At 37.0% G+C, this 26,973-nt stretch overlaps 1 protein-coding gene across 1 annotated transcript in view; it reads left to right on the top strand.

The window, feature by feature from the left end:
- LOC126034221 (uncharacterized) overlaps positions 1–26,973 on the top strand; it is a 104,622-nt gene that overhangs the window by 23,363 nt on the left and 54,286 nt on the right. The window contains exons 12-29 of the mRNA XM_049791672.1: positions 2,683–2,835; positions 4,152–4,296; positions 7,325–7,483; positions 8,212–8,330; positions 9,419–9,700; positions 10,725–10,880; positions 11,338–11,522; positions 12,328–12,510; positions 13,946–14,037; positions 14,209–14,378; positions 15,635–15,794; positions 16,901–16,980; positions 18,210–18,390; positions 20,140–20,295; positions 21,386–21,519; positions 22,525–22,683; positions 23,778–23,958; positions 25,807–26,018. Of these exons, the coding sequence (XP_049647629.1) occupies positions 2,683–2,835; positions 4,152–4,296; positions 7,325–7,483; positions 8,212–8,330; positions 9,419–9,700; positions 10,725–10,880; positions 11,338–11,522; positions 12,328–12,510; positions 13,946–14,037; positions 14,209–14,378; positions 15,635–15,794; positions 16,901–16,980; positions 18,210–18,390; positions 20,140–20,295; positions 21,386–21,519; positions 22,525–22,683; positions 23,778–23,958; positions 25,807–26,018 (2,907 nt within the window). The remainder of the gene's footprint in view (positions 1–2,682; positions 2,836–4,151; positions 4,297–7,324; positions 7,484–8,211; positions 8,331–9,418; positions 9,701–10,724; positions 10,881–11,337; positions 11,523–12,327; positions 12,511–13,945; positions 14,038–14,208; positions 14,379–15,634; positions 15,795–16,900; positions 16,981–18,209; positions 18,391–20,139; positions 20,296–21,385; positions 21,520–22,524; positions 22,684–23,777; positions 23,959–25,806; positions 26,019–26,973) is intronic.

Below are 26,973 nucleotides of genomic sequence, written 5' to 3'. Positions count from 1 at the left end.
GTCAGTCATGATATTGGGAGACTAACAGGAGAGGAAAATCGTTCTTAGTTGCTGTGTGTGATCTTGAGTTAGGAGTAATTCCTGTCACAGTTCTGGGGCTTTTTATCTTTAATTGACATTTGCTGCTGAAGAAATATCATTATATCTTAAGTTTGATGATCTACTTAAACAATCGGTTCTTCCTTATCATGCTTAGAAAATAGAGATACCAGTGACAGTGTATCATACAGCAATAAGAGCCCAAGAGCTAAGTTTATCTCATGTATTTTTGTCTCTCTAATTTTCCAGTGTGCAAGCTAAACACACGGGTTTTGTATCTTTCTTCATACAGTGTGAGCAGTCTGTTCACACCATTTATTAAAGGAATAACTTAAAAAAACTAGATTTTATGTATTGGGAGCCTTGAACAAAATTTTGATTAGAAAAAACAAAAGAGATTCCATTGCTGAACTTTTTTGTCTTCCCATCAGCCATAGAATCATAGTTTCTGTGTATGTTTTCAGTTTCTTACTATGTGCTGCATGAAATTTTCATAGTTCATTTTGGTAGAATTGGGATTTTACATGGTTTGGGGATACATCACTCTCATTAGAAAAAATTGGAATAGGTGATGTATCTTTTAAAGTCTGTGCTCTCCATCAGAAAGAGGCATCATCGCACTGGTGAGTGGTCTCATGTCTCTCAGAGGTGCCTCACTGGTCTCTACTGAGCCCTTAGAAAGAAGTATTTAAAAAAAGCCATTTAAGTTCCCAAAGGTGGATGTGGAGTGGTATTTTCAAGAGAAGCTTTGATATCAATGTCACTAATGGATTGTCAGTGGGATTGGCATGGTCACCTGAGCATCTGCTCTCTCCATGCTTACTCTTACATCCCTTGCTGCCAGCTGGGCAAGGACAGTGCCATATGGATAGTTCCAAGGTAGGATTGTGCTGCTGGACTGGATGCCTATACATGCCAGTTTGCTAGCAGTTGACCAAATGAAGCAAATGTCTATTCAGTTTATATTGCAATCTTTCTCTGTGGGGAAGAGCACTAATTTCTCGGCTCTACTGTGGTGGGTTAACCCCGGTAGGCAGCTAAGCACCAAACAGCCACCTGCTTACTCTGCCTGCGGTGGGATGGGGAGAGAATTGGAAGGACAAAACTGAGAAAACTCATAGATTGAGATAAAGACAGTTTAGTAAGTGAAGGACACCCCCCCCACAACCCACAACCCCCCCCCCCCCCAAACCCACCAAAAAACCCCCAAAAGTGATGCAAAAATAATCGCTCACCAACAGTAGACTGATGCCCAGCCAGTTCCTGAGCAGTGGATACCTTGGAACCACTCCCACTCCATCCACAAACGCAGTTTTATTACTGAGAATGATGCCATATGGTTTGGAATATTTCTTTGGTAAATTCAGGTCAGCAGTCCTGGCTGTGTCCCCTCTCAGCCTCTTACCCACCCCCAGCCTACTTGCTGGGCAGGTGGAGTAAGAAACAGAGAAAGCCTTGATGCTGTGCAAGCACTGCTCATCAATAGCTAAAACTTTGTTGTGTTATCAACAGTGTTTTGGACACAGATCTAAAATACAACACCATACAGGCTGCTGTGGAGAAAATTGACTCCATGCCAGCCAAAATTAGCACACACGCCCAATTGCCTTTTTCATGAAAACTTTGCTTTTTTTAACCCTTTTTGTCTTCCAACAAATCTGATTAAAATTAGCCAAGAGAATAGTAAATCAGAACAGGGAACTGATGAACAGGGGCACGGTGAGAAAGACTGCCTGAGTCTCATTAGCTTCTTGAAAACAGTTCCATAACTTACAGCTGAAACACAGTTGTCTGATGAATGAAGAGCAGCCTCTTGAAACTCAGCAGCATGTTGCAGTGAGTGAGTATACAGACGTGCAGGAGAGGTATCTTTGACTATGACAACTTTACTGAATATGTAGAGCAGAACAGGAGATACCTCCCACCTGATGTCTCAAACCAGCAATAAATGGAAGTCTTTGACCCAAACAGTTGTGGAAGGTTTTTGAACATTTTAACTGTGTTGGCTTCAGTATAGTTGTTTCTAGGGGACTGTCGGTAAAAGGAAAATCAGGCACGATGTTGTGTTGAAGTCCCTGGGCTCTGAACTTTAATATAGCTTGTCATTAAAGATTCATTGATTGCCAGTGGTAACATGCTTTCTGGGTTCTGAAGGTGCACAGGTTTTGTGTATGTTTAGCAGAGAAAACTGGTAACATTATGGCATCTGTTGACAAATTACTATTTTAAATTGGTTATTGTGTCCAGAACTCTGTGCTGAATCACTAGAAGGTCAAAATTACTGTGATGAAAAGGGACAAAATATTGAAGTACTTGAAAAACTTTTACTGCACATCAGATCCATGACTTCTGCTTTTCCATCACAATGTAGCTTTTGTATTCCACCAGGTCTAAGCCAGATTTTAATTACAAGTGCTGTGTGGCCTTAGAACAGCTGGCCATATTCATACGAGTCTTGTGCTCACCCTAAAGCCACAATATAGCTGGTACAATAGGGGCTGCAGTAAACACCCTAAATGACCCACAATCATTTTAAAGAGAGATTTTTTTTTTTTCCCACAGAAAATGTTAATGCAATAGAATTTCATGTACAGCTGACAATATTTGGTGAACTTTTTATTCTACCTTGCTTTGTATTTACAGATGCAACTGGTGTTAAAAGCCATTGGAAATGCGGGACTGGCAGCAGCTTCGCTAGCTCCTGTTCTGAGCTTGTGTGCTTCCCTGAAAAGTAATCCGATTGAAATTCGTCTAGCTGCTATCCAGGCCTTCAGGCGCATTCCCTGTTCTGTCAGGGTAAGTGATTTATTGCCAGCAGATGACTGATGGCTTCCTGGTGCTGTCCCAGAGTTTTGACTTTCTGGAATAATTATGAAACATGCAAATAAATAAGGAGCAAGTGTAAACGTGTCTTCCAGCAGAGCTCTTCTGCTGTTGGAGAGGTTGGTAGGACCACCCCGATGAATGGACCTATATTATGCTTTGCTGTAGTTGAAATAACACATCTAGTGACTGAGGTAATGTTTGTGACTTCTTAAAAAGTTACTTCAATTGGGTGGGTTATGTCTGTGTGGGTGATGGCTGAAAACCCACAGTACTTGATTTTTCCTATAGTCTGTTGCACTGTATCATTCTCTGAAATGCTAAGTATTAATGTGAGAATTTTGTTGTGATTGGCAATATGCTATCATAGTTAGAATGTTTTGTTAATGGTTTAATAGAAGAAAACACAAAAGTTGTTTATCTCAAATAACTTGGTACTAAAAAGAATTTCAAAGCCAGGAGTGCTAGCCTGGGCAAAGCTGGCAGTCCTCCTCCAGAAGAACAAGAGGTTCCACATGGACTTCCACTTGAAGAAGCATTTTCTATGGCTTTTTAAAATTTAATTGCACCATGGATTGGCGTAATCTTCTTGTTCTGTAGTTACAAAGCTTGGTGTTGCTCCTTAGACCTGTTGAAAGTATGAAGTCTATATGTTGTCATACACCCCATCATTGTCTAGCAAATGAACTGCTAAACTGAAACCCTGTAGGTGGACTGGAGGTGTTAAATGCTAATAGAAATGTTACTAGTATCAGTCACTAATGTCTTAATTCCTGGCAGTTGACCAAACAATTCGTATTTGTTGATACTGGGGAAGTATTGAACAGAATAAATTTGTTACAGTCCTACCCTTTGATTGAGATCAGAAGTAATGATCTTAGTAGCCTGTTAACAAAAATGTAGCCATTGTTGTGTGTGTATTAGCTGTGGTGTGTGTGTGAAATATAATAGAACAGCTCTCCCCTGTGGTGGAATAAAACCATCATTAACAGTTGTGCTAGCAAGTGAGGTTTTGTGTTGCAGACAGTCCTGAATAAATTAGTTGGTATAGGATTCAGGTCATAATGACAGTTTGTTCTGGAAATTTGTGGACAAGGTAATATAGAGAATATATACATACATTTGTATACGTGTTGCATGAAATGACTTTGTCAGGTATAAAGCAATAGCAATCTCTTTCAGAAAGAAAAACCTACCTGTACCTGAAAGTGCATACATGAGGTGTTTTAGTGGAGTAAATAATAACTGTCTTTTTCTTTTTTGGTTATCTTTTTATCTTTTTGACTTAGAATGCTATATTAGTTCAGCTGTATCAAGCAACCAATGAAGATGTGGAAATAAGGATTGCTGCTTATTATATTGCAATGAAATGTCCACATGAAGAGTTATTTAAACAAGTACAAAAGACTTTGCTGAAAGAAACATCCAGTCAAGGTTAGCCAAGCAACTACTGAAATCTTAGATTCCTAAATGATACATCAATGTAAGATTTACCTTACAGGTGTGGTGGTACCAATCTATATAAATTTTTAGTTAATCTTAATACTTTATAGGTCGTTTTTAAAAGATTATTTGTATGATTGCCACATTTTGTATAGGAATTGTGATACTGTTATTTTAAAAATAGTAAAGAGTGACTCTTCACAGAATTAGTTCCCTCTACTGGCAACTTTTCATTAGCTGAATGCTCTTGAGAAAGAAATGCATGGAACATCTTTGATGTTTAGTGTATTAGAAATATAAATGGATAACTGCAAATTACATTTTGTTAGGTTGAGAAAGACACAAGTGGCAGAAAAAAGTATTGCAAGCTGCAGGTATAAAGTGAACTATCCTTAATTACCTTTTTAATGCTCCTAAATTTCTCGTTTACATTTGTTTACTTGATGTAATACAAATATTTATTATAAGGACTCACTACCATGGTCTTTCTTTGGTATTATCCTCTTTTGCAGTTATTTTATATCAGTTTTGATATGGTCTTAATATTGATCACAGTATCACATTTGAAGATGGAGTTAGACAGAAACTAAGCAGATCTGAAGACTGCAAAGAAAGGCCTGTTGATTTTCATTTAGATGTTTTAAGGTATCTAGGAACTTTAAGGCTTCCTGCAGTTAGCATCAAGGCTTAGCAGGAGGTGCTTCATCACTCTGCCAGAAGCGATTCTTCAGGTCAACTGAAAGTCCTAAGGGTCACAGTTCGAGAACTGTGGATCTAGTGGCAAACAAATGGCACGAATAAACTGTTTATTACACAGGGAAAAAGCAAAATGTGGGAACTGGGACATGTTGTGTTAGGAATGTTGTGAAAAGGACTTTGTGAGGGGTGTTAATCATATATCCAAATGTATAATAGCTGGCCAACAGTGTAGCAGTCATATGGGGAAAAGGTTAGCATAAGTATAATTATTGATATTATATATCAATATTATTGATATTATATATCAATAATTAATTGATATAACTATCAATTAATTATTGATAGTTTATTCTGATTTATGCTTCTTGCTTCTGTGGTTCCATGATCGATTATTGTCTGATCTGAGCCAGATTACTGACATGAGAGACTGAATTGAGAACTGATGCCGAGTAGAAAATCTATACTATGTTTAAAAGTAATCATTTTATTTAAGTAGCTTATCTGAAGGAGAAGGTGTTTGGGCTAGTATGAAACGAAACTGTAGGTTCCATAAAAGCATAGAATCCTATCAGCTCTTTATTACCAAAGCACACAGATGTTTAAGCTGATCCCATATTTTGGGTGGAGGGGTTTTTTCTAAATTGTTTTACCACATTCAACAAAGAATACCTCTAAACTAATCCGTTGCTTTTAAATCTGTCAAGAAGGAGCAAACATGAAAGGCGTATCTATAAGATTGTTTGCAGGCAGATGAAAGCAGGCTCTGTCTGCACTCTGATGTGTCTGGATCCTAGCCAGCTCTGAACTTGAAGCCATGTATCCATTTTATCAGGATGTTATGTCCAGACCAGTAGATCCTGCAGCCATTAGGAGTTCAGGCTCGGCATTGTATTCATCTGATGATGTGGCTTGTGGTTTGGACAGGACTTGTTCCCCTCTGTTTAGAGTTCAGACAGAGAGAAATTGCATAAGCCTGCAAAATACTGTCAAGGTGTCCCCCCACTCTCCTCTGTGGCTCCGTGCAAAAGAAATAAATTGTCTGATTTATGAAAGAGGTCCATAGGTCCATCCAAAATGTTGTATGTTGTAAACAATTTAATGCAATACTCCTGAATTTTGTTAATTTCCTTCCTTTGTCTTCGGTTGATGTAACACCTAAATAATTCATATAATAGACTTTTGAGTAACAAGTGCTTTTGGAGGCATAGAGCACGTACTAGTATTTAGTTGCCACATTCAGAAAAAGCAACATGAACAAAAGAAGTTGTATTGTGAAAAATGCAGTTATATCAGTATTCAGAGTCTATGCATTGAACTAGCACTGGAGCCCAATATCTTTTATCTTCAGGAGAAAAAAAGCTTCTATTTAAGAGCCAGACTCCAGAACACATGGAATATGTTTGCCCCCTACAACACAGTGCATACATGGCCAAACCATGAATCAGCACAGTGTCATGCAGAAATATTAATTCTGAATCACAACTGTTTAACTGTATGTACTGCTTTTTTCTTTTTTTCTTTTTTTTTTTCTTTTTGGAACTGCTTTTGGAAATGTACATTGCACAGTATAGAAAGATTCTTTGTATTGGAATGATTTGTTTGTTGTATGTAAAGAAACTTTATTGCCAATTTTCTCTTACAAGTCCACCGATATTGTTGCCAGTGTTCATGTAGGGTATCTGATTAATAGACCTCCCTATATTTAAAGTTGCTTAATGCTTGCCTTTAAAAGGCTCTGTTTATTCCTGCTTATAGTTTTTAACAGTTATTTTAAGATTTTCATGTGCTTGCTGTCTATCCCAGACTTAATTTTTTTTTAATGTTTCAGTACAGTGGGTCAGTGATTTTTCAAGAACAAAATGAGTGATGCTGCCAAAGTTGAAGTTTAAAACCATCTTTTAAATAATTCTGTTGCATCTGTTCTTTGAAGAACAGAAACAGTCCAATATTATTTGAGCTGCATAGTCTGCCTCTAACATCTGTATTAGAATTGTATCTTTTTTTTTGCAGCATTCCTTTGAATTTAGTACAGAAGTTCCAGTGCATAAGTAGGTTAACCTTACCTCCTTTTCTGCCTAGGTCAGCTGAGAAGCATAAATGAAACTAGGGAGTGAGTGGCCCCTCACATGCCATATTGGAAAGAATAAGACAGTATTTAAATAAGTTGACTGTCATAAAGATAGGTGCATCAGACTGATTTTAATGGTGCTGAAAATGAATGGATTCTGTTGTGGTCAGGGAAACAGATCCCTGTATCAATTTTTAAAAACTGTTTTAATTTTTCTCTAATTTCCAAATGCTCCTCTTTGTTTAATTTAAGTGGGCTCCTTTGTTTGGAGTCACCTGTCTCAGCTCCTGGAGACGGATGATCCATTGAAGGAGCACCTTCGAGATTCTATTCCTGATGAAATCCTTAGCAGAGATTTTGACCGGGAGACATGGAAATACTCATCATATTCCGATGTCACGTTCCACTCAGGTTTGTGGAGTTTTAGAACTGAATGCTTTGTAGCATATGGATTATTAAAATCCTACATGGCTTTTCTGCTCTAGAGAATTTAAATTTTTGACATACCCAGATATGCAAATGTAGTCTTGATTCTGCTTTGACCTTAACTGGATTATATCAAATGTAATTCCAGCAAGCCAGGTACCATGGAACTTTGCCTTTTATGAGAGAGGAGAATAAGAACCAATGAACTTTTTAGAATAGTTTTGTGAACATCAACTTTTGATTCCTTCCTTAGTGAGCTTCCTTTGCAGCAACAGGGGATTGGGATGTACTTATTTTCCTTCTGATTCATGTACTTTCTTTGGTATAAGAAAAGATTCAGGCTAATTCCTTCCTGTTTTACTATTTGTTCATCATTTGTCTTTAGCAAAAACACTAGATAATGTTTTTCAGAGTAACATTTGATTTTCTGTCCATCTCTTCCAGTGCTATTGTGTACGATAGGTATTGTAAATGTTCTTCTTTTAGTGTTAGTCAGATAACAGGCTTTCAGTAATGTCTGTTAGTCTTTGCTATAGTAAAAAGTTGAATAATTTCACCTGTTGACTTAACTTTTTATTCACCTTCTTTATTCAACTGTTTTATTCATCTTCTTAATGAGCAGAGTTGCAGTTTTCCAAAGAACAATGAGACTTGCAAAGTATATAAGAATAGCTGATCTCCAAATGACAGACATCTGTTATTTTCTATTGCAGCTGGTGCAGGTGCAAATATGGAAGCATCAGTGGTCTTTTCTCCTGCATCTTTTCTACCACGATCAGTCATGACAAATTTGACTGTTCACCTTATGGGGCAGGCTATAAATCTACTGGAGGCAAGTTTATGGATTTATTTTTTTTTTTATCCCCCTTCTCAAGGGACACTTGTTGTATTGAAGTAAAAAGAAATATTTTCTAATTTCCCATTACAGTTCCTTTAGCAAGGTATGCTTTTCACTGTTACAGCAAAGTTACCTCAGACTCATGACTCCTTTGTGTAATGGACTTAGTCATAATAAAATCACTTTCACTCTGATAGTACCATGCACTAGTCAAGTAAGTTATATTCAGCTCTTGTTGTTGATTCAAATGAAAGGTAAAAGTCAGTGTTTTCTGAGACACTGGTCTAGCTCCTGCTTAGGATAGTAAGATTCCTTTGGTTGACTTACAGTGGAAAATGGATTGGCTTGGGTACACCATTCCTTCAGTACAGGAGGTAGAGTCGTATATACCTAACTGAAGTCACTGTTTTAATCCCATTGAGCATTCAGTACTTGGGATATTGAAATAGCCTGCCTGCAACCTCATAATTTTTAATCGTGCCTCTAATGTGCCTCCAAGAGAAAGCAGTGTTTGGCATATGGACCCTTTATTGCAGGTAAAAATGTGTATGTGAAAGAAAGAATTTAATGTAGCCTTCAGATTTCCAGTTTAAGCTTGCAAAGGAACAAAATATTTTTTTTTCAGTGTCATATTCCTTGGATTTATATGTGTTAGTAATACTATTTTAGTCAAACTTCCAATCAGAATCTTATTTCAGGAGCATTAAAAGGGTGCGTTAGTGTTTTCCAATCAAAATACTGTTTGTAACATGCTAAAATAGCAGTAGGTCAAACTGTCCCATCATGGTATTAAATGGACCAGTACCTGAATAAAAAAGGATTTTTATTTTGTACTGAGCTTCACATTAGAAGCAAACTAAAGAGTTTTTACTGGAAAGTTTTAATACTGAAATATCCAGTATTGGATGCTACATGAGGTAGGATACTAAACTTTGTAGATCACTGTATGTAGATCTTGTATGAAAAATCTTTCTTTGTACAAAAACCTAAAGGTTGCATCTGGATGTATTTTTTTAATTTCTGCCTGTAGAACTGAACATGGCTTATGCATCTCATTTTCAATGCTATATGCTTTCCCCTAGGTTGATGTACGATTAGAGAATGCTGAGGCTCTCATGCAGAAGATTTTGGGGCAGAAGTCTGCTACTTTCAGTGACTATTTTTTTGCAAACACTAATGAAAGAAACCACAAGTCAGAAAACCCCGTGGAAACAACAGGAAAAGTCAACCAGAGGAAGCTGACTTTGAAGCGATACAGCCCCACTGATTATCTTGTGACCAAGTCTGGCAAGCCAAAGTTGAGAAAAGCTAACCAGAATTGTCCTAGAAGAAAGTACAGTAAGATGAGTGAGTTAGTAAAAAAGGTAACTGACTCTGTAAATCTTGGAAAAATTAGTGACGTTCCCCAGTTAAACTTAGGGTCCCATCTAGCATTGGACGACTGCTCTGTATTACTGTGACTCCTTTGCATAAAGCATACGTAACTAGTTCCAGTCACTTGCAGAGAATTTAACAGCTGCATAAAATACAAAGCAACAGAGAGCCAGATTTTCAGTTTTTCAGATTGTTTTATTGTCTCAAAACAATGACTCTCAGCCAGGGGAGTATGTTCCCTGTGTTTTGGGCTTCCTCTCATTATTTTGAGCTCTGATCCTCTTTATACTGATGTCCTTTTGTCTGTTGACTTCTGTGGCACTGTAAACAGCTGCTTGATATTAAGTTCCTGAGTCGTGCTGTTTGTGGTCTGACTTCCCAGTTTAATGTCAGATGTTACAATGACCCTTTGTGAATTTATCCATGTTTGGAGAGAGGTATGTTCTATGTATGTAACAGGAAAGCTTTGGGAATTGACTTCAACTGTTGATGTATTATGAGGAAAACTTGGAGACCATGAATTATTTTGTTTGTCTTAGACCATATCTCTACTTGAGACTCATGTTAGAGTTTCTTCTTACAGTGAAGCTCATGTTCATGTTGTGTTGCTGTTGTATTGATTCATAAAGAGGGGAAAATGTAAAATTTTTACTTCTTAGCAGTTTATTTAGCAATCATGGCACCCATAATGTTGTATTAATTGAGACTATTTTTCAAAGCTTCCTCTGTTTGTGGGTATGTATTGCAATACTCGTCCTTTTGCCCAGTCATCTTAGGACTAGGCATTACCTGTGTTCATAGTAAAAGTCAGTTTCTGTGGTATGGAGCTGATGTTTAGCTGGAAAGAACAGGTACTAATCCAGGGTCTTAAGTGGTCTTGAAATACTTATAAAAGGGAGCCTAATGTCAGTTTACTGATAACACAGCCTGCACTGAGGAGCTGTTTGTTATGAGTTTGAAATGAAATTAATATAAACATCATTCTCTTCCTGATTTGTTTCTTTATCACGTCAGTTCACTGAGAGAATGGAGAGAAAGGAGGTGTTGAAATGTGAGCTAAGCATGAAGATCTTTGGAAATGAACTTAGCTTCTTGGATTGTGAAGATTTAAGAAAACAAATGAAACATTATTCTTTAAATCTGGCTGAGTTGGCTGTCAAACTTCTGAAGGTGAAAGGAACCTTTTTTCTATTTGAAAGTAAATGCCTTGAGAAACTACATTCTGACAGATATGTAAAAGATACAAAATATTACTTATTGTTTCTCTAGATTGAACTCTAAAAGACACTAGTATGTATTGGGTTTAAACAGCATTCAATTCATTAGGCAAAGACTTGTTCTGTTGTCTTATGGTTCTTATATCTTGCTGTCCTCATTCAAATCCATCCATGCTTAAATGAAAAATAATTATTTCTTTAACTGGGTGAGACTAGTGTCTAATTTGTGCCCTGGCCAGATGCAGGCCTTGGGCTGCTTTCTACCTTATTTCCCAAATCAGCTCAGTTAAAAACACTTTCACAGCAGAAGAATGCGGTGGATAGTTTTATCTGGAAAACATCTTGAATGATGACTTTATTATGCAAAATAAAATTCCAGTTTTTTGTTTGTTTGGGTTTTTTCACCATAGGGGCAAGAAGTCCAGTTTAATAAAAGGCTGAGTTTGGCCACTGAAGAATTGCAGTTTCCAGCAATTTCAGGCGTGCCTGTTCAGCTGGCAGTCAATGCCTCAGCAGCAATCAACATAAAAATCAAAGGGAATGCGGATTTCAAAGAACAGTCAAATTTCTTTCTAAATGGATATATCAAGCCAAGGTAGTAACTGCTGCAAATGTGTCACTTTCACATATTCCTGATGTCAAGTAGCAATTCCTGATGTGAAAGTTTTGTCTGAATGTCCGTGGTAATCAATTAGGAGATTCCTGAAGAACTCAAGCAGTCATCAGCCTTATATTGCTGAATGGTTGCTATCCTATGAGGACAGCAGTGGTTTCCTATCATGCCTGTCCAATTTTGAACTCTATTGCTGTGCTTTTTCAGTACTGTTTTAAGCTGACCGTTCCTCCCTATCTCTAAATCAAATTCCTAAGTACTTGCATGCAGATGATCTTTTGAATGCTTTACGTGTTACAGGGATGGCATTTTTTATGTTTCTAAGGATCAGACATGCAGTTACAGGTTATGGAACTACAACTGATGGATGATTTAACTCTGTGTTTCCTTACCTGGCTGTTGTAGCTTTTTATGCATACTGAATATATTTACTAAACTTCACTAAGTGCTGTATAGACAGAGATAAACTTACACCGTGATACTCAATCCTAATTGCTTTCCCTTTCCTGATATTTCATGCTGAAGTCTGGGTTCAAATCCCTTAATTAGGAGATATAGCAAAACTAAACTTTAATTCATGTTAGAAAGTGTATGTCTGTGTACATACAATTTTTAAGTTATTTCCTGAAACAAAATAGTTGTCATGATTTTAATGTTAGAATATACTGTGTTACAGCATCAAACACTATGTATTTATTGAAGAGGATGAGCAGCCTATGGTTTAAATTAAGTGCTTTTAAAAGAAAGTGCTTTTCATAGAAGAATACGTATCTGAATCTTTCAACAGTGCATTTGTCCAGCTTTCTGTCCAAATGGGAACTGTGGGGACTCTGGGACAAGCTGGCCTAAGCTGGTTAACAGGAATGAGGACATCTACTAGTCTTGATGGGGGAATCCAGGTAAAAAAAGGGCAAGAGCTCAAAGTTTTCTTGAACACTCCAGAAGAATCTATGGAGATCATTAATTTCAGGTAAGATTAAGCAAGGATATCTTCCTAAAATAGTAAAAGTAATAACTTTCTTGCATCAGAACTTAACTGGCAGGTTCATTAATAGAGCAGAAATACAGTTTGTCAGAAAACAAACTGTTTCAGTCTGACTCATAGTCCAAATCTGCCATTCAGAAGAAAAGGAAGGGGAAATTATTCTGTACATTTTACATTGTTTTACCATAAAAACGTACATTCAAATCAAAGCCTTATGATAAAAGATGTAAATGAATTTTTCATACTCCCCTGTCTTTTTCTACTGAATATCAGTGCTGTTTCTGGAACTTTAGTGTCCAAAGAATCTAGTTCAGGGAATTAAAGTGGAGGAAAAGCTTAGCATTACTTCTACAGATGGTATTTAGCAAAACCAGGTACAGAATAGTATTTAGCAAAACACTGGAATAATTTGGAATATAGTACTAACAAGGTGTGCTCATACCCTTCTAGCAAGTTTTTAGTTAGGTTCTTTAAAGCTAGGTAAAGGTTACATTGTAAAATACCACCTCAAAAACTGTCAAATGTTAAGCAAATTAATTACTTGTGTTAATGCAAGCTAGGCTTTTTAGCTCTTTTTTTTTTTTTTTCTGCTGGCTTTCTCTTTTCTTTGGACTTTTAGATTTGATAGAAGTCCAAGTAGAAGGCACATATTGTAAACGACATGTCAACTACATGCCTCTTAGACATGACAACAGGTGAATGAAGTATTTACAGTACGTGGATTGTTGTTCCTTTGGGTTTCTCTTGATTTGGGACATTGCGATACTGGAGGATATGCAGTTCAGAAAAGAGCTAAAAAGCTCTGGACTTTGCTTTTAAACCATCCATTCCCTTAGGACTCTGGGAAACTTACTAATGTACTTCTATTTCTGTCAGCTAGGATGGATGACAGACCAGAGTGAAAGTCAAAATAATTACAAACCTATATTGTGCTTTATTTGAACAGAAGACTGACTGTAAAGTCTATTAGATTTTGCATTCACACTCTTGCTCCCATCAAGTGCAGAGACCATGATTCTTGTACAAGCAGTTTAGTGAAGTTCTGAAGTTCTAGAAGAACTGCAAGACTGGAACAAAACTGATGTCCATACATACCCTAAGGGGGGGGCGGGGAAATGTTTAGAAGCCAGGCAGTGAGTGGAGTTGGAATAAGCTGATCATACCAAATTGCTCAGAACAGGGAAATCCAATACTGACTGTGAAGACTGCAGAAGCATCTCAAGATAGTGACAGATTAAACATGGAAACTGTGGATAAAAATCAGTGCTAATTAGTAGAAATGTAGACTGACCTTAGCAGAACTTCATCTTTCTTGTTTTTCCCATCTGGGACAAGATGACATATAACAGAATTTTGTTTAAATATTGCTGTAACTTTAGCATAATTGTTTTATGTGACTGTTTGAAATTCTTGGTTGTAGCTCTAAACTCTACTTCACAGTGGTGGATGAGATGGAAGATACAGATGTTTTCCAAGACCACACAGAAACCAGATCTTGCACTGGGGAGGGAGGTGAGTCGTCTTAGAAAGCTTGATCATTCTGAAATATCCCTAACAGATCATCTTATTCAGTAGAATTTCTTTCTTACATATTAGTTCTAAAAGGTCTTCAGTGCAATGTTCATTTGCATATTATCTTTGTTTGTTGTTCTAACTGAATGTTCAACTGTTGTCTTCCACCAGTGTCTGAGATTTTTGGCTGGCAGCTGTGTTCTGAAATGTCATATCCTGACCCAGCCAGTGGTTTGGTTTTCCCCCTTACGGGACCTCTGAGAGTGGCTGTCACATTAACTAAGCAAGACAGAGGCCTGCAGCAATACGTTATGGAAGCTGCATGTAACTATATTCCTCAGGTACCGTTATGGCATGCTTCACTTTGGCATTAGTTTGAGTTTATTATGCTGATGAAAGAATGGTATTATCTCAGTACTGTACATTCAACTTAACTGGCTTTCAAGGTCTACATTATTATTATTTCCATTCCCTTATAGTTGGAAAATATGTTGAAAACAAATTACTGATGCTGATAATAGGTACATACTATTTCCATATACAAAACAGTGCACATGAATATTAAGTTATTTGGTTAGATAAGACTGATCAAGCTAAAAGTAGAGACCAGGATTTTTTGACTTGGTTCCCAGTACTAAACAACTAGGCCTCATTTAAATGACTCGTTTCTCTTTGTGAGAAAAAAAACCACCCTCAAACCCCAAATAATTAATTTATATTAAACACCTTGTTTAAAAGCTGAAGTTACATTCCAGTGAACCCACTCCAGAAGGCTGTCAGTTGTTTTAATATGTTCGTTTGGGCAAGCCCGGGAAAGGAATGGTTTTCAGCTTCTGCAGAGGACAGTAGGAATTTATGGCTTTTTCTAAAATGATAGTATAGGTGTTTAACACGGGCAGTGGCTGGAGCCTTATCTTCTATCACAGCCCAAGTATGCTGCTGGGCTTGAGCTAATTGTTTTTACTGGGAGACAATTTGGGCTTTGGCTGTATTCAAACACCACTCAGTATCTCTGAGACAGTGAGATAAGGGCAATAAGCAGAGTAACTTTCCCTTTGTGATTTTGTTTTTCTCTAATAAAAGCAGGAAAGGGAACAGGCATTTTCCTCTGCCAGAAAATCTGCCGTCTGTAGGTAGGGCAAGGCCAAAACTGTCAACTAAGGCACCCACTGCAGGGTCAGGGTCATGGCGCCGTGTACTGTATCCCACTGCTGACACAGGAGTGTAAGGGCTTAAGGCACCCCTGCAAATTCTAGTCACTTAGCCATGAGCTATAGAGCTTAAATTATTACTGGAAGTGTGGTATGATTTTCCCTAAGTTTTGGCAGGATTCAGCATAATTTCAAGATAAGGTCAGTAGGCTGTGAAATTCAAGGTGTTCAGACAGCATTTCCCAAGACAAGCACTGGACAGCGAATGGAAAATACACCCTGGGAAAAATAGAAATTTCTTGCTGAAAAACTTGAAAAGCAGATAAGTAAAAATGATTGTAGCAGTGAAGGTGGTTATTATCATGTGATGTAACCTGGTGTGATAGGTTGTTTTGTAAATGCTCTGCCAATTGCAAATGCGGTTACCCTTTCTTTCTTTCTTTCAGGAGAACTCATGGATCCCAAATGAAGCTGTCCTTCACTTCTTCATTGGGACTCCGAAGTCAGACTTGAAAAGGGATGTTGGTGTTGACCTAAATTTTAGTGTCCCGCAGAAGAAATTCAGAATCCGATTTATACAACCTAAGAAAAAAATTGAGATTGATGGTAGGTTTTTCAACTAAGAACCAGATTATCAGTTAATGTCAGTTAGGAGAACTTCATTAGAATTAACAGATAAATATCAATATATTTCAGTCAATAATCTAATGCTAAAACTGCATTATAGTGTGATAGCCATTCAGTTTACTGCTTTAGGTAACACACATTCCCAGTGTTTTTTGCATCTTGGTTAAGACTATTTTGCACAGTCAGAGGTTCAGTACTTGGTTCACAAACTCACGTTAAAGAGGAAAGCTGTTACCAGTATAGATGAAGTTAAGGCTAAGAAACACAGCAGATTGTTCTGTAATCTTTTACAGATGCTGAACTGGATTTACTATTCTGGAATTTTAGTTTGCTGTATTCTGTTAGTTATGATACAAAATTACTTGTTGCCAAATCAGTTAAGTACTGACTATGATATTGCTGTGCATTATAATAAAAAGTAACATTTCAATCACAGTGTAACATAGAAAACAAAATCAACAAACACTTTGATGAAATATAAACTGATAAATATATGTTAATAATATAGACAACATATTTCAGCTTCTTTGACATGCTGGTCAAGTGATGTTTTGTTTTGTTTTGTTGTATTCTACCATATCACGTAATTAGAATTTGTCCCTCCAGATTTTACTTTTTTTTTGATCTTGGTTATTTTCAAATGGATTGTATGGAAGATTTACCTACACTGTGCAAAGCTTTGCGTGCACAGTGTTCTGAGCACATGAAATGTCTCCACAGCACAACACAGCTTATAAGTTTTAGCATGGGCCTAAAGGAAGTGTATAAATCACTTCCAGAACTAAACTGGTTTGTTGGAAGCAGCTTCGTTGCCTCTTCTCAATTAGTATTCTCAGAATGTTGCCTCTTCTTAATTAGTATTCTCAGAATGTCCTTTCAAAATGAGTTGTGTATTCTGAGGACACTTCAATGCCTTCGCAAACTCTGTTCCTAACTTTTTTCCTTTGCTCTGATACCTATTATATTTTTACTCTGTAAATATATTGCTCACAACAATGGCAACTATCATTTTTGGGTACAGTTTTATGAAGCATCACTGAACAGTATATATCCAGAAAAAGTAAGCCATTTTATTTTTCTCCAAGGGAGAATTGAGTTTTCTAAAAATTCACGAATTGGACACCTGGAGCTGATAGTAGATGACCGAGATGTGTATTACATTAAGGTATGTTTTGAAGTCATGAGCTCTCATACTAGGATGAATACTTAAATAAAAGCACAGAAAAGAAAGACAATGAAAAACACACACATTGAAAAATAGTTTTTTGAGCAATCCATCAGAGAAATTACCAGTCCTCTTCATTACATATTTATGAGATAGACTCAATGCTAAATTGCTGTGTTTTAAAAGCTTTTAAGGCATGTTGTCTTCAAGTAATCTAAAGCGATTTTTTCACATTCAGATGCACTCAAAACCTTTGGGTTGCTTCCAGTGTTAAATCAGTAGAGAAGATCACATTGACTCCTGTGAACTTTGGCTCTTTATGGTGCATATGTAGTCACCCAGTTTTTCAGACCCGTATTCTGAACATGCATAAAGGCTCTGAGTAAGCCCAGGCTAATTTCTTCACATCTGAGGACTCTGTAGATGTAAGAATCTCTAAGATACAGTTCTTTATATCCCAGAAATTGTGGGGGTTTTTTAAAGCACTGGGGAATAAGCAAGAGAATGCCAATGTTTAAAATCTGAAATGAAAAAGCAAACAAAAGTGCAGGTGGGATTTTATCACTGAAACTCTACAGACATTTTTGTTTATATTCCAGGACTTGAACAATTTTTTCATTATGCAATTGATACCCATAGCAGGATGCCATGTCTTATGTGGGCCTCCAAAGCCAGTCAGTTTCAAACATTCTGCATTTTCCTACAGTGAGCACATTATTTACAGGTTGTTTTTTTTTTCTAGAGTAGTATTTCAACAAAGACTGTTTGGATGTTTCTCACAAACCCAAGCATTGCAGATTGTGACATTTGCATCTAGTCCAACCTAAATCTACTTACCTCCATGAGACTGCCAATATTTTCAGTAACACCATATTATTTTTTGGCCCAGTATTATAACATTCTTAGTGATTTCAGTCACTACTGAAGCCAGCAGGAGCTGAAGGAAATAGCATCTCACACCACTGTCATTTTTTTATAACTGGAAAAACAGATCGGTCCTTCCTCCCCATTATTTACTAACAGCAAGTTTTATGGTTTGGGGGTGGTATAAGGGGAGGTGTTGGGTGTATAGAAAAACAATCTCTTTTTTTCCTTCTCTTATCTCGTTTCTGAAATGCCTAAGTCTATACTGTTGCTTTCTCAAAACTTGATCATTTTGTACTGTTGAGTGGCTTGGGTTTTTTGTTGTGTGGTTTTTTGTTTTTTTTTAATCTGTTTGTTTATTCTAGGGAATGACAGATTTGCAGATGCTGAATAGAGAGCAGAGATACATGACCCAACTGGAGGTAAAGCTAATAAAGCAAAGCAGTCCTATCATTCTGTCAGGAAACATCACTAAACAGCTTGGCAAGAAGATAGCTTTTTCAGTATCCCTGAATAATTTATTGAAGGATGCTGCATTTCTTTCAGGTTAGAGGACAGTAAGTATTTGCCATATAATGTAAGTTCTGGAGCCCTTATATATTAGGGTTGCCTGGTTTCGGACACATATTTCTAAAGTTCCTTTCAAATCAGTAAGACTGCTTTTTATTATTTTGGTAAATTAGTACTAATATGTATTTCAGAATAATAGGAATTATAAATAAATTGGTTTTTAATTCTGTTTTTAATTACTGTTTGTCGTGGCTTAACCCCAGCCAGCAGCAAAGCACTATGCAGCTGCTCACTCACTCCCCCCCACCCAGTGGGATGGGGGAGAGAATCAGGGAAAAAAAAAGAAAGTAAAACTCATGGGTTGAGTTAAGAACAGTTTAGTAGAACAGAAAGGAAGAAACTAATAATGATAATAATAATAATAACAATAATAAAATGACAATAATAATAAAAGAATCGGAATATACAAAACAAGTGATTCACAATGCAATTGCTCACCACTCACTTACTAGTGCCCAGTTAGTTCCCAAGCAGTGATCCCCCCCAGTTCATATACTGGGCATGATGTCACACAGTATGGAATACCCTGTTGGCCAGTTTGGGTCAGCTGTCCTGCTGTGTTCCCTCCCAACCCTTTGTGCCCCTCCAGCCTTCTTGCTGGCTGGGCATGAGAAAATCCTGAAAAATCCTTGACTTAGGATAAACACGACTTAGCAAAAACTGAAAACATCAGCATGTTATCAACATCCTTCTCATACCAAACTCAAAACATAGCACTATACCAGCTACTAGGAAGACAATTAACTATCCCAGCTGAATCCACAACACTGTTGAAGCAGGTGGAGGAAATAAGATGGAAGGAATCACTTAACAAATGCAAAAACAGTAACAGCTCTTAGAATATTTTCTGGTTTTCAGTTTTGTTAGTACAAAACAGTGCAGAAACACATATATGTAGCTAAACATCTCTTAAGACCTGTTGTTCTAAAAATCTTGAAATCTTTTTTTTTTTTTTTTTCCCCACAAATACACTAAGAGGAAAATATAAGAGAAAGTATCAGGAAGAGGGCTTTACTTTTTGTATAACATCAACTTGTTAAAAGGTAAATTAATACAGTGGAATAAACCAATAATTTAAGTCTAAGGTTCTCATTTTTTCCTTAGTATTTCTTACTATAGTCTCCATGTGGCAAAGACATTGAAATGTCATAGGATTACACAGTATTTTCAAATAAAACTAACTTTTAAGGAATGCAGAATGCCTGTTTGGATTTTGGGAGATCATCTTTTGGTGAAATCTTCATCCTTAGCTTTCACATGGATTGCCAGTGACTGCATCTAAAAATGGTTCTGGTCTGATTTCAAACCCTTTTATCCCCTGAGAACTAGGCTGTACCAGTTCTTCTGTTGCAAAGCCACAACCGTGCTCTGACTTAATGTAGACGTAAATATCCACATGTTCATGTTAGGTCTTAGTTAATTAAAAGATCAGTCTGTTAGAATTTGTTTCCTTTTAGAAGCAGCTTTGGCTGGATTCATTTCACTAAACTTTAAGCAGTATCTGAGAAATACGGTCTACAGGCTGTATATGTAGTCGGAGAAAGAGACTGAACATCCAGCTCTGTCTTTTTGTTTACTACACAAGGAGCAAGTACATCATGGGGTCCCTCAGATGGGATGAGACTGAATGTATTTGTGTTTTTCCCACTGTAGTATTTATTCTCTTTATTAACTAAAGTAACATCATGTTCTACCACTGCATAATCACTTCTACTCTTTTTGTAGTGTTTCTGGAGAAAAAGGTTGATGATAAGCTGAGACAATATTCATTGGAAGGGGAGACTCACCTTCCAGGTGTTCTTGGAGTTCACGTCATCAGTCTTCTCCAGCAGCATGAGGGCTTGTGGTCTCATGGTTTGAGGATAAAATATGGACTCCTAGGTACAGTGAAAAAGAGGGAAAGTAAAAGCATTCTGTTTGTCTCATTTTTCTTCAAGTTATTTGCCTGTATGATTAGGACACTCTCTTAGCAAGAAAGATTTCAGTTGATTTTTAAACTGTGATCTGAGACCTGGGACAAGTTTCTTTTGAAAATTCTCTATTCTTTCTCTCTATTTATTTATTTATTTATTTATTGCCTCTGAAGAAAAAGTGAGTAAAAGAGCATGGAAATACGGTAAACGTCTAAGGAGAGCCTTTGCTTTTCTTAAACAAGATTGGACTAAATTATTGGATCATTTTCATTCCATTCTTAATACAAACCAGCTGTTTCCAATTGTCTGAACTTAGGAACATCTTAAATTTTAATTGAGTATGAAGTAAACAAAAGCCCAAACTCTTACATGTAAAGCCTGTAACATGGCTGTTCCTAGCATTTTCATTTGTAGTACAGCTTGTGGAAAAAAATAAAAATTTGCAATGCCCAAGCATTTTTTCCAAAGTTTTGCAAATTATTTTGCATATACAGCATGTCTCTAGTCAGAGGTGCAAAGGTATTGATTGCTATTAGGTTGGACATAGGTGTAGCAGGAAAATAAGTTCAGGTGTTAGAAACAGTGTTTTTACAACAACATTGTAGTCTGTAAAATGTATCTAGATCTTGAGCAGATAGTGAAGATAATTCTTGAGCTGAACTTCATGGTAATGCAGTTATATCAGTATTGGTACCAATCTTCACAAATTTTGGTCAGTACCTTTAGATGCAGAACATACTGCCAGACCTTTTACATGGATTAAATATCTGCTTGTCTATTACTTTTTACTGTGGTAGTGTTTTCATTTGCACAGATGTAAATCACTTATCTAGCACATACAAACTCACTGTTCTTAAATGCAGTTCATTAAATGTGTGCTTTTGTTTGGATTCGTAGGATAAATCAACAAGTATATATATGTAAAAATAGACAATTATCACTTTAATGTTTTTAAAAAATAGAAACCTTGAAGCCAGCACTAGATTTGTACTATTAACATTTTGAAAGTTTACTTCTGATTTGTTTGAATAGGTAACTTTGTGATTTAACTTGAACAGGAGAGGCAAAAAATCTTCATCATGAATGCAGTATGCAGCAAAAGATTAAAGCAGAGACAGGTGCACATGGCATGTACAAACTTGATATTGGGCATGAATTTCACTGTATGTGGACTCCGACCTATAATCACAAGGTACAGATACTGACCAAAGCACTTGTGTACTTGTGTGCTGCGTACCCTTGTGTCACTCACGTACTGAGGGGCTTAAACAGAACAATGCCTAAGATGTCATTTTTGGATCAGTCTTTTTCTTCTCATCTTGTTTCTCTTTGCTTTCTGTGTAGACAAAGATATCTAGTCAAGTTGCTAATTTGTGAGTCCGTTACAGCTCTAAGTGATGGTACTTTCCAGTGATGTAATTTTTAATGTATTCGGAGAAATTCTGCAGAATGTTTGTCGTGAAAACTGTTGTTATATATAAAACAATAGTATTAATAAGTTTATGATTTATCTTGTTTTATCCTTCTTGTAACTAAAAGTCAGGAACTCTCCTTGCTTATTCACCAGAAGTTATATGTCTGGAAAATAAGGTATTTTACAATGTTTTTTATTAATTTCCTGGTTCAGATTTGTATGCTTTCTTAGAAATTTCAGTGTGTGTGACCCTTTCATGCAGAAAAGCAGATCTGTTGAAATTTCTTCTTTTACAAATGGCGTGAAGACAAAGGTTAATTTAAAGGCAAATCATCATTAATACTGGGTATCTGCTGCAGAACAGAGAGCTGGCTGAAAAATAAGCTTCTGAATTAAAGGGAAATTTCATTTATCCTTTCAGATTTGCCTTTGGTCCAAATTGGACTGAAGCCAAGAATTGTTAGGATTTCCCGTGAAGCAATATCTTGCCAGGCTTTGCAGCTGCACAGTGAACCCATGTGGGGCAGTCCATCAGGAGTAGCTGAGTCAAGTTACCTTAGCTTTTGAGAAAAGCAATAAGACTGGCAGCACATAGGCTGAAAGTTTTGGCCTGTCTATACTGAATTTATATATTCTGATGGAACATGATTTTCTTTGGAAAATTTGCAACCTTTTCTGCCTTAGTCTTGCTTGCTACTTGGGAATATTTCCACAGGTAGTTAACAGCAGTGAATGAAAGAGGAAACATGGTTTACAGGAAAAAGGTGTTTTTCTGTTCTTTAGGTTCACCTGAAACATGATGCGAGTGCATCTTGGCTTTCCTCCCAGATAGAAGTGAACTATGGGAAACACTGGGATGAAATAAACAACAAGAAGAAACTGCTGATCAGCCAAGCATTTAAGAACAGTTCCAGTTCATCTCTAGTCAACTATTTCATGGAGGTAATCATGATCATTGAAGAGTAAGACCTTCACTTCAAATATTTAAGAGACAAACTAAGAAAAAATTTGGGATGAATTTATTTATTAAGACTTTTTTTTTTTTAATGTGTTTTGTATCAATAATATAAGACGGATACCCAGACCTAATAAGTTTGAGTTAGGTAAGGTCTTAACACAGGCACATAGAGATAACTGACATTTAAAATGAACAAGAGAGAGACAGTAGATGGATTTTTCAAATACTGAAAAAGTTTGGGTGTAATGTGGTCTGAGTTTTTTCCAGAGTTTGTGCATATAAAATGATCGCAGAGATTTATGAAGGTTGCTTTGCTCACACAATGTGGAAGGAGGGTGCAGGTTTTCATAACTCAGAATATTACAGCATTTAGGTGGAAGTTGGTATGGAATGCGGTAGCTGAACTAAGATCAGACCTGGGTTTTTTTGTTGGGTTTTTTTTTGTTATAAACTGATTTCTACCCTGGATCAGTAAAAAGTTTTCCCATGTAGTAAAGTATAATTAAAAGCCTCAGAGGGGGTTTATGCTTCCTTCTGAAGCACATTCTATGGGCTACAAAAAGAAAGAAAATTATTTATATTGGCATACCCTTTTGGTTTATTTGTAGAAAGTTCTTACAGAAGCTACAGAAACTATTCCTGTAAATTTTGGTGTTATTTCTTAGAAGTTGCAGGTCTTCTCTGTTATTGTCTTAGAATAGGTAATAGTTTTCTGAGGTGGGTTGTCATTATTCTATTTCCATAGGGAGTACCTGTAAGCATAGAATTTATCTGTGATCCCAGCATAAACTGACCTAGAATTATGGTCTTTTGTTTGTTTGTTTTCAACAAAATAAATGGTCTAAAAAATAGTGGAAATTTTCCTTTTTGAATCTCCAGTAAATGTAACAAATGCATATTAAAGGAATCCTGATCTGTAATGGATCAGCATGCATGAAAAGCTATGAAGTGAATGGCAAGTGTGTAGAGCAGAGGCACTAGCTGTGACCTTCCTGCTAGTATGTATGTTTGTGTTAGCTTAGAGAGCCCTGAAGATGGGATCCTGTTTTTATTTAAATTTGCTTCACTTGTTTTCCAGTTTACCATGCAAGTCCTGGAAAAACAGGTGAATTATAGAACCCAGCTGCAGCACTCGCACAACTCTCAGGTTTATTTGCAGAGCAGCACCAACTTTGAGGTGCAGTATAATGACCACATGCCATTTGTGGCTGGGCTGCAGTGGAAAGATGCATCCAGAAATGGCCTGAAGAAGTGGGAAGGTGAAGTAACACAAACCGTTTCCAGTCTGTGATTAGAAAAACAGGCATTGAAAGTTGCTGCTGGGATTTTGTGAGGTAGTTTTGCGTGAGTGTAACAGAATCATAGAAGTATTGGTTGGAAGAGACAGACCCTGGAGGTTACCTAGACCAGCCCCCTGCTCAAATCAGGACTGTTACTAACAGTAGATCACATCTGCTGTGGCTTTGTCTAGCTGAGTTTTCGAAATCTCCAACTTTCCACAGCCTAGCTGGCTAGCCTCTTCCAGCAATTCCTTAGCCTCTGAAAGTGAAATTTGTGGCCATTGTCCCTTGTATTGTCTGCATCTTTTGAAGGGATTGTGTTCCTCGGTTTTGCCATTTACTTTCAAGTTAGCTGTAGGCAACTATTAGGTTCCCCTGTTCCTTTGTCAGACTAAACAAGCCCAGCTCCCTCTCTTCTTGTCACAGGTTTCGTTGTCCAGGCCCTTTATCATCATAGCAGCCCTCTGCTATAGCCTTTCTGGTTTCTTACCATCCACCTTGATCTGGGTGCTCCAAAACCAGATCCAGTGTTGCAGACATAACCTCTCCTGTGCTGTGCAGAGGGGCATAACTTTGTCTGATGGCCATGCTTCTAATGTAGACCAGTAATGTCCTGTTAGCTTTTGACTGAGATAAGTGACCAGGGAGAGAACCACATTTTAAAAAAATTCTTTAGTCTAGAAAGCGATCCAGTTTGTTTTGAGACCATTAGAAAGTGGGACACTGAGCAGAATTTGAATGTGTGTTTTAAGCTATAAACTAAACATCTGTGTATATGTATGGATATTTTTTAAAAATTACATTTATCTTAGAACTTTTGCTTTGTAAAGTACAGCAGGGAGTAAGCCTTTGTAATAATAAGCTGTATTTTACATTTTGAGAGTTCTTTCTCAAATAGGGTTTAAGTTACCAGTGGTGTGCCAAAAATCAGTTTTCTGACATTTAATTCTTAAGATGGATTGAATGCTACCACCATTTCTGCTTCAGTGGATGAAGCTGTATAAATCAGGGCAATGATGCGCTCAGGGTGTAGATTTACTGTTGACACGTATTTTCTTCAAATCTAGTATACACTGTATGTGCAAAAACTTGGATCCTTATTAATGCAAAACAATTGGCTTGATACAGTGAACTGAATTAATGGATGTCTTCTTGTTAAGGTGAAACAAACTAAGGTTAGATTAATCCTGAAATTTCAAAAATTTGGAGATTACTTTGTGAGTGTCTGTCGTAAAATAATTGTGAGTTACTGAACTATATCACAATAAGTGAATGGTATAATGTGATAAATAACCAGCAAAATTTCAACAGTCTGCTAGTGAAATATCAGCAGCTTGTCAGATATAAACATTCTCAACTGTCTATAAACTATTTTCCAAAATAACCTAAAAATCTTGTTCAAAATGTATGTATTGCAGAGTTGAATTTCTGTGTTGGCATATGTCAGAACAGCTTTGATTAAGGCCATTATTATAATTATGTGAATAATGGTTACAGACTTACAGTTCAGGTAAAGATTTCACATTTTGTTGCAGATCATGCAGTAGAACTATTTCCTGGTGCCATTTAGGTACTGGACTTAATCAATTTCAATTTATTAGCAAATCTTCCTGTGTGTTGCACTATGTGCAGTATGTTATGCTAGTGAAGGACATTAATTTCATTATGAACCTTCCACAGATTTTGCCAATTGGAAAAGAATAAGTTGATAGTAGCATTGTAGCCTCATTCCAAAACCGCAGCATTTTATCACCTTTGTTGCAGAGTTAGAATCCAGGTAGCTTGAAATCTCACTCTTCTACAAGCTTTAATATATGTTCCTTCCAGGTGGATTGAATATAGACACCCCATGGCTATATCTGTATGCAGCTCACAAACTACATCAGCCTCACCATTCTACTTATTTATTGACTATGGAGCTGACAACTGGAAAAGCTCTCTCCATTAAGAATCTCTTGGTGGAACTATTCTATAAAGATCAAGGCAATGAAAAGGAAGGGAAAGTTCACATTTACACACCAGCTACCACGTACCTGCAGGTTAGTAACGTGATGCTTCCTATAGTGTACGGCTTTGATGATAGAGCTTTGTGATAGATACCCTACAGAACTGTCATCATACTGAAGTAACACTTGTTCAGCATGCTGTGTAGAGTAGCTTGTTCGAGAAACTTAGGCACTGTGTGCCAGCTTATAAGAGAGGATTTTGAAATGCCTATGTTAATCTGTTTTCTGTGCTTGAATGATGGGCTATTCTTCTCTGGGGCAGCTGAATCAGCACTGCCAGAGTCTCTTTATTAGCTTCAAAAAAATGTTAGGGCCACCACCTCTACCCCTCTTTGGAACAGGAGTCCATTGCTCCCTGCAGTAAAGCCCAAATACATGATGGCATAGTTCTGCCTAGGAGTGTACAAATAATAATTACTATTTTAAAGTTTTGTCCCTGCCTCCTCCCTCCATGAGCTAACAATTCCAGGAAGTAGGAAAATTGAATCATCATGTAAGAAATCTTTAAAACTTGTTCCTTGGTGATATGAAACAGTTGAGACTGTCTTTCATTTTAAAAGTAGGAAGAACAATAGCCAAACTTATAAATTAAGAGCCCAGTGATCACAGCATTCACCTCAATTTGAGGCATTAGATTTAATGGCATTCTCTGCCTAAGAAGAACGTAACGCGCCTCTTCCTGGAGAGTATCCTGCTCAGTAGGCTGTCATGTAGTTCATGGCACTTGCTGCCTCTTGATATGGCACCATTTGTAAAAATTCTCCATGAGTATTTGGAGCTCCATTAATACTAGAGTTCTGATCTTGCAGAAGAACACCTTTGCCACTGAGGTGTTTTTGCTGCTACTCTTTATCTCACTGTATTGCTACAAAATGAATAAGTATCTCTACACGTAACTCTGCAATATGAACAGATTCAGTGGGAGAAATGGTAATCCTGTTGCAGGCTAGAGTACTGGATAGTTCAGTGGTTCAGAACAATCCTGGGA

Source organism: Accipiter gentilis, chromosome 33, assembly GCF_929443795.1.
Source record: "Accipiter gentilis chromosome 33, bAccGen1.1, whole genome shotgun sequence".
NCBI classification, from domain to species: domain Eukaryota; kingdom Metazoa; phylum Chordata; class Aves; order Accipitriformes; family Accipitridae; genus Astur; species Astur gentilis.
This window is presented reverse-complemented; position numbering and strand designations above follow the sequence as displayed.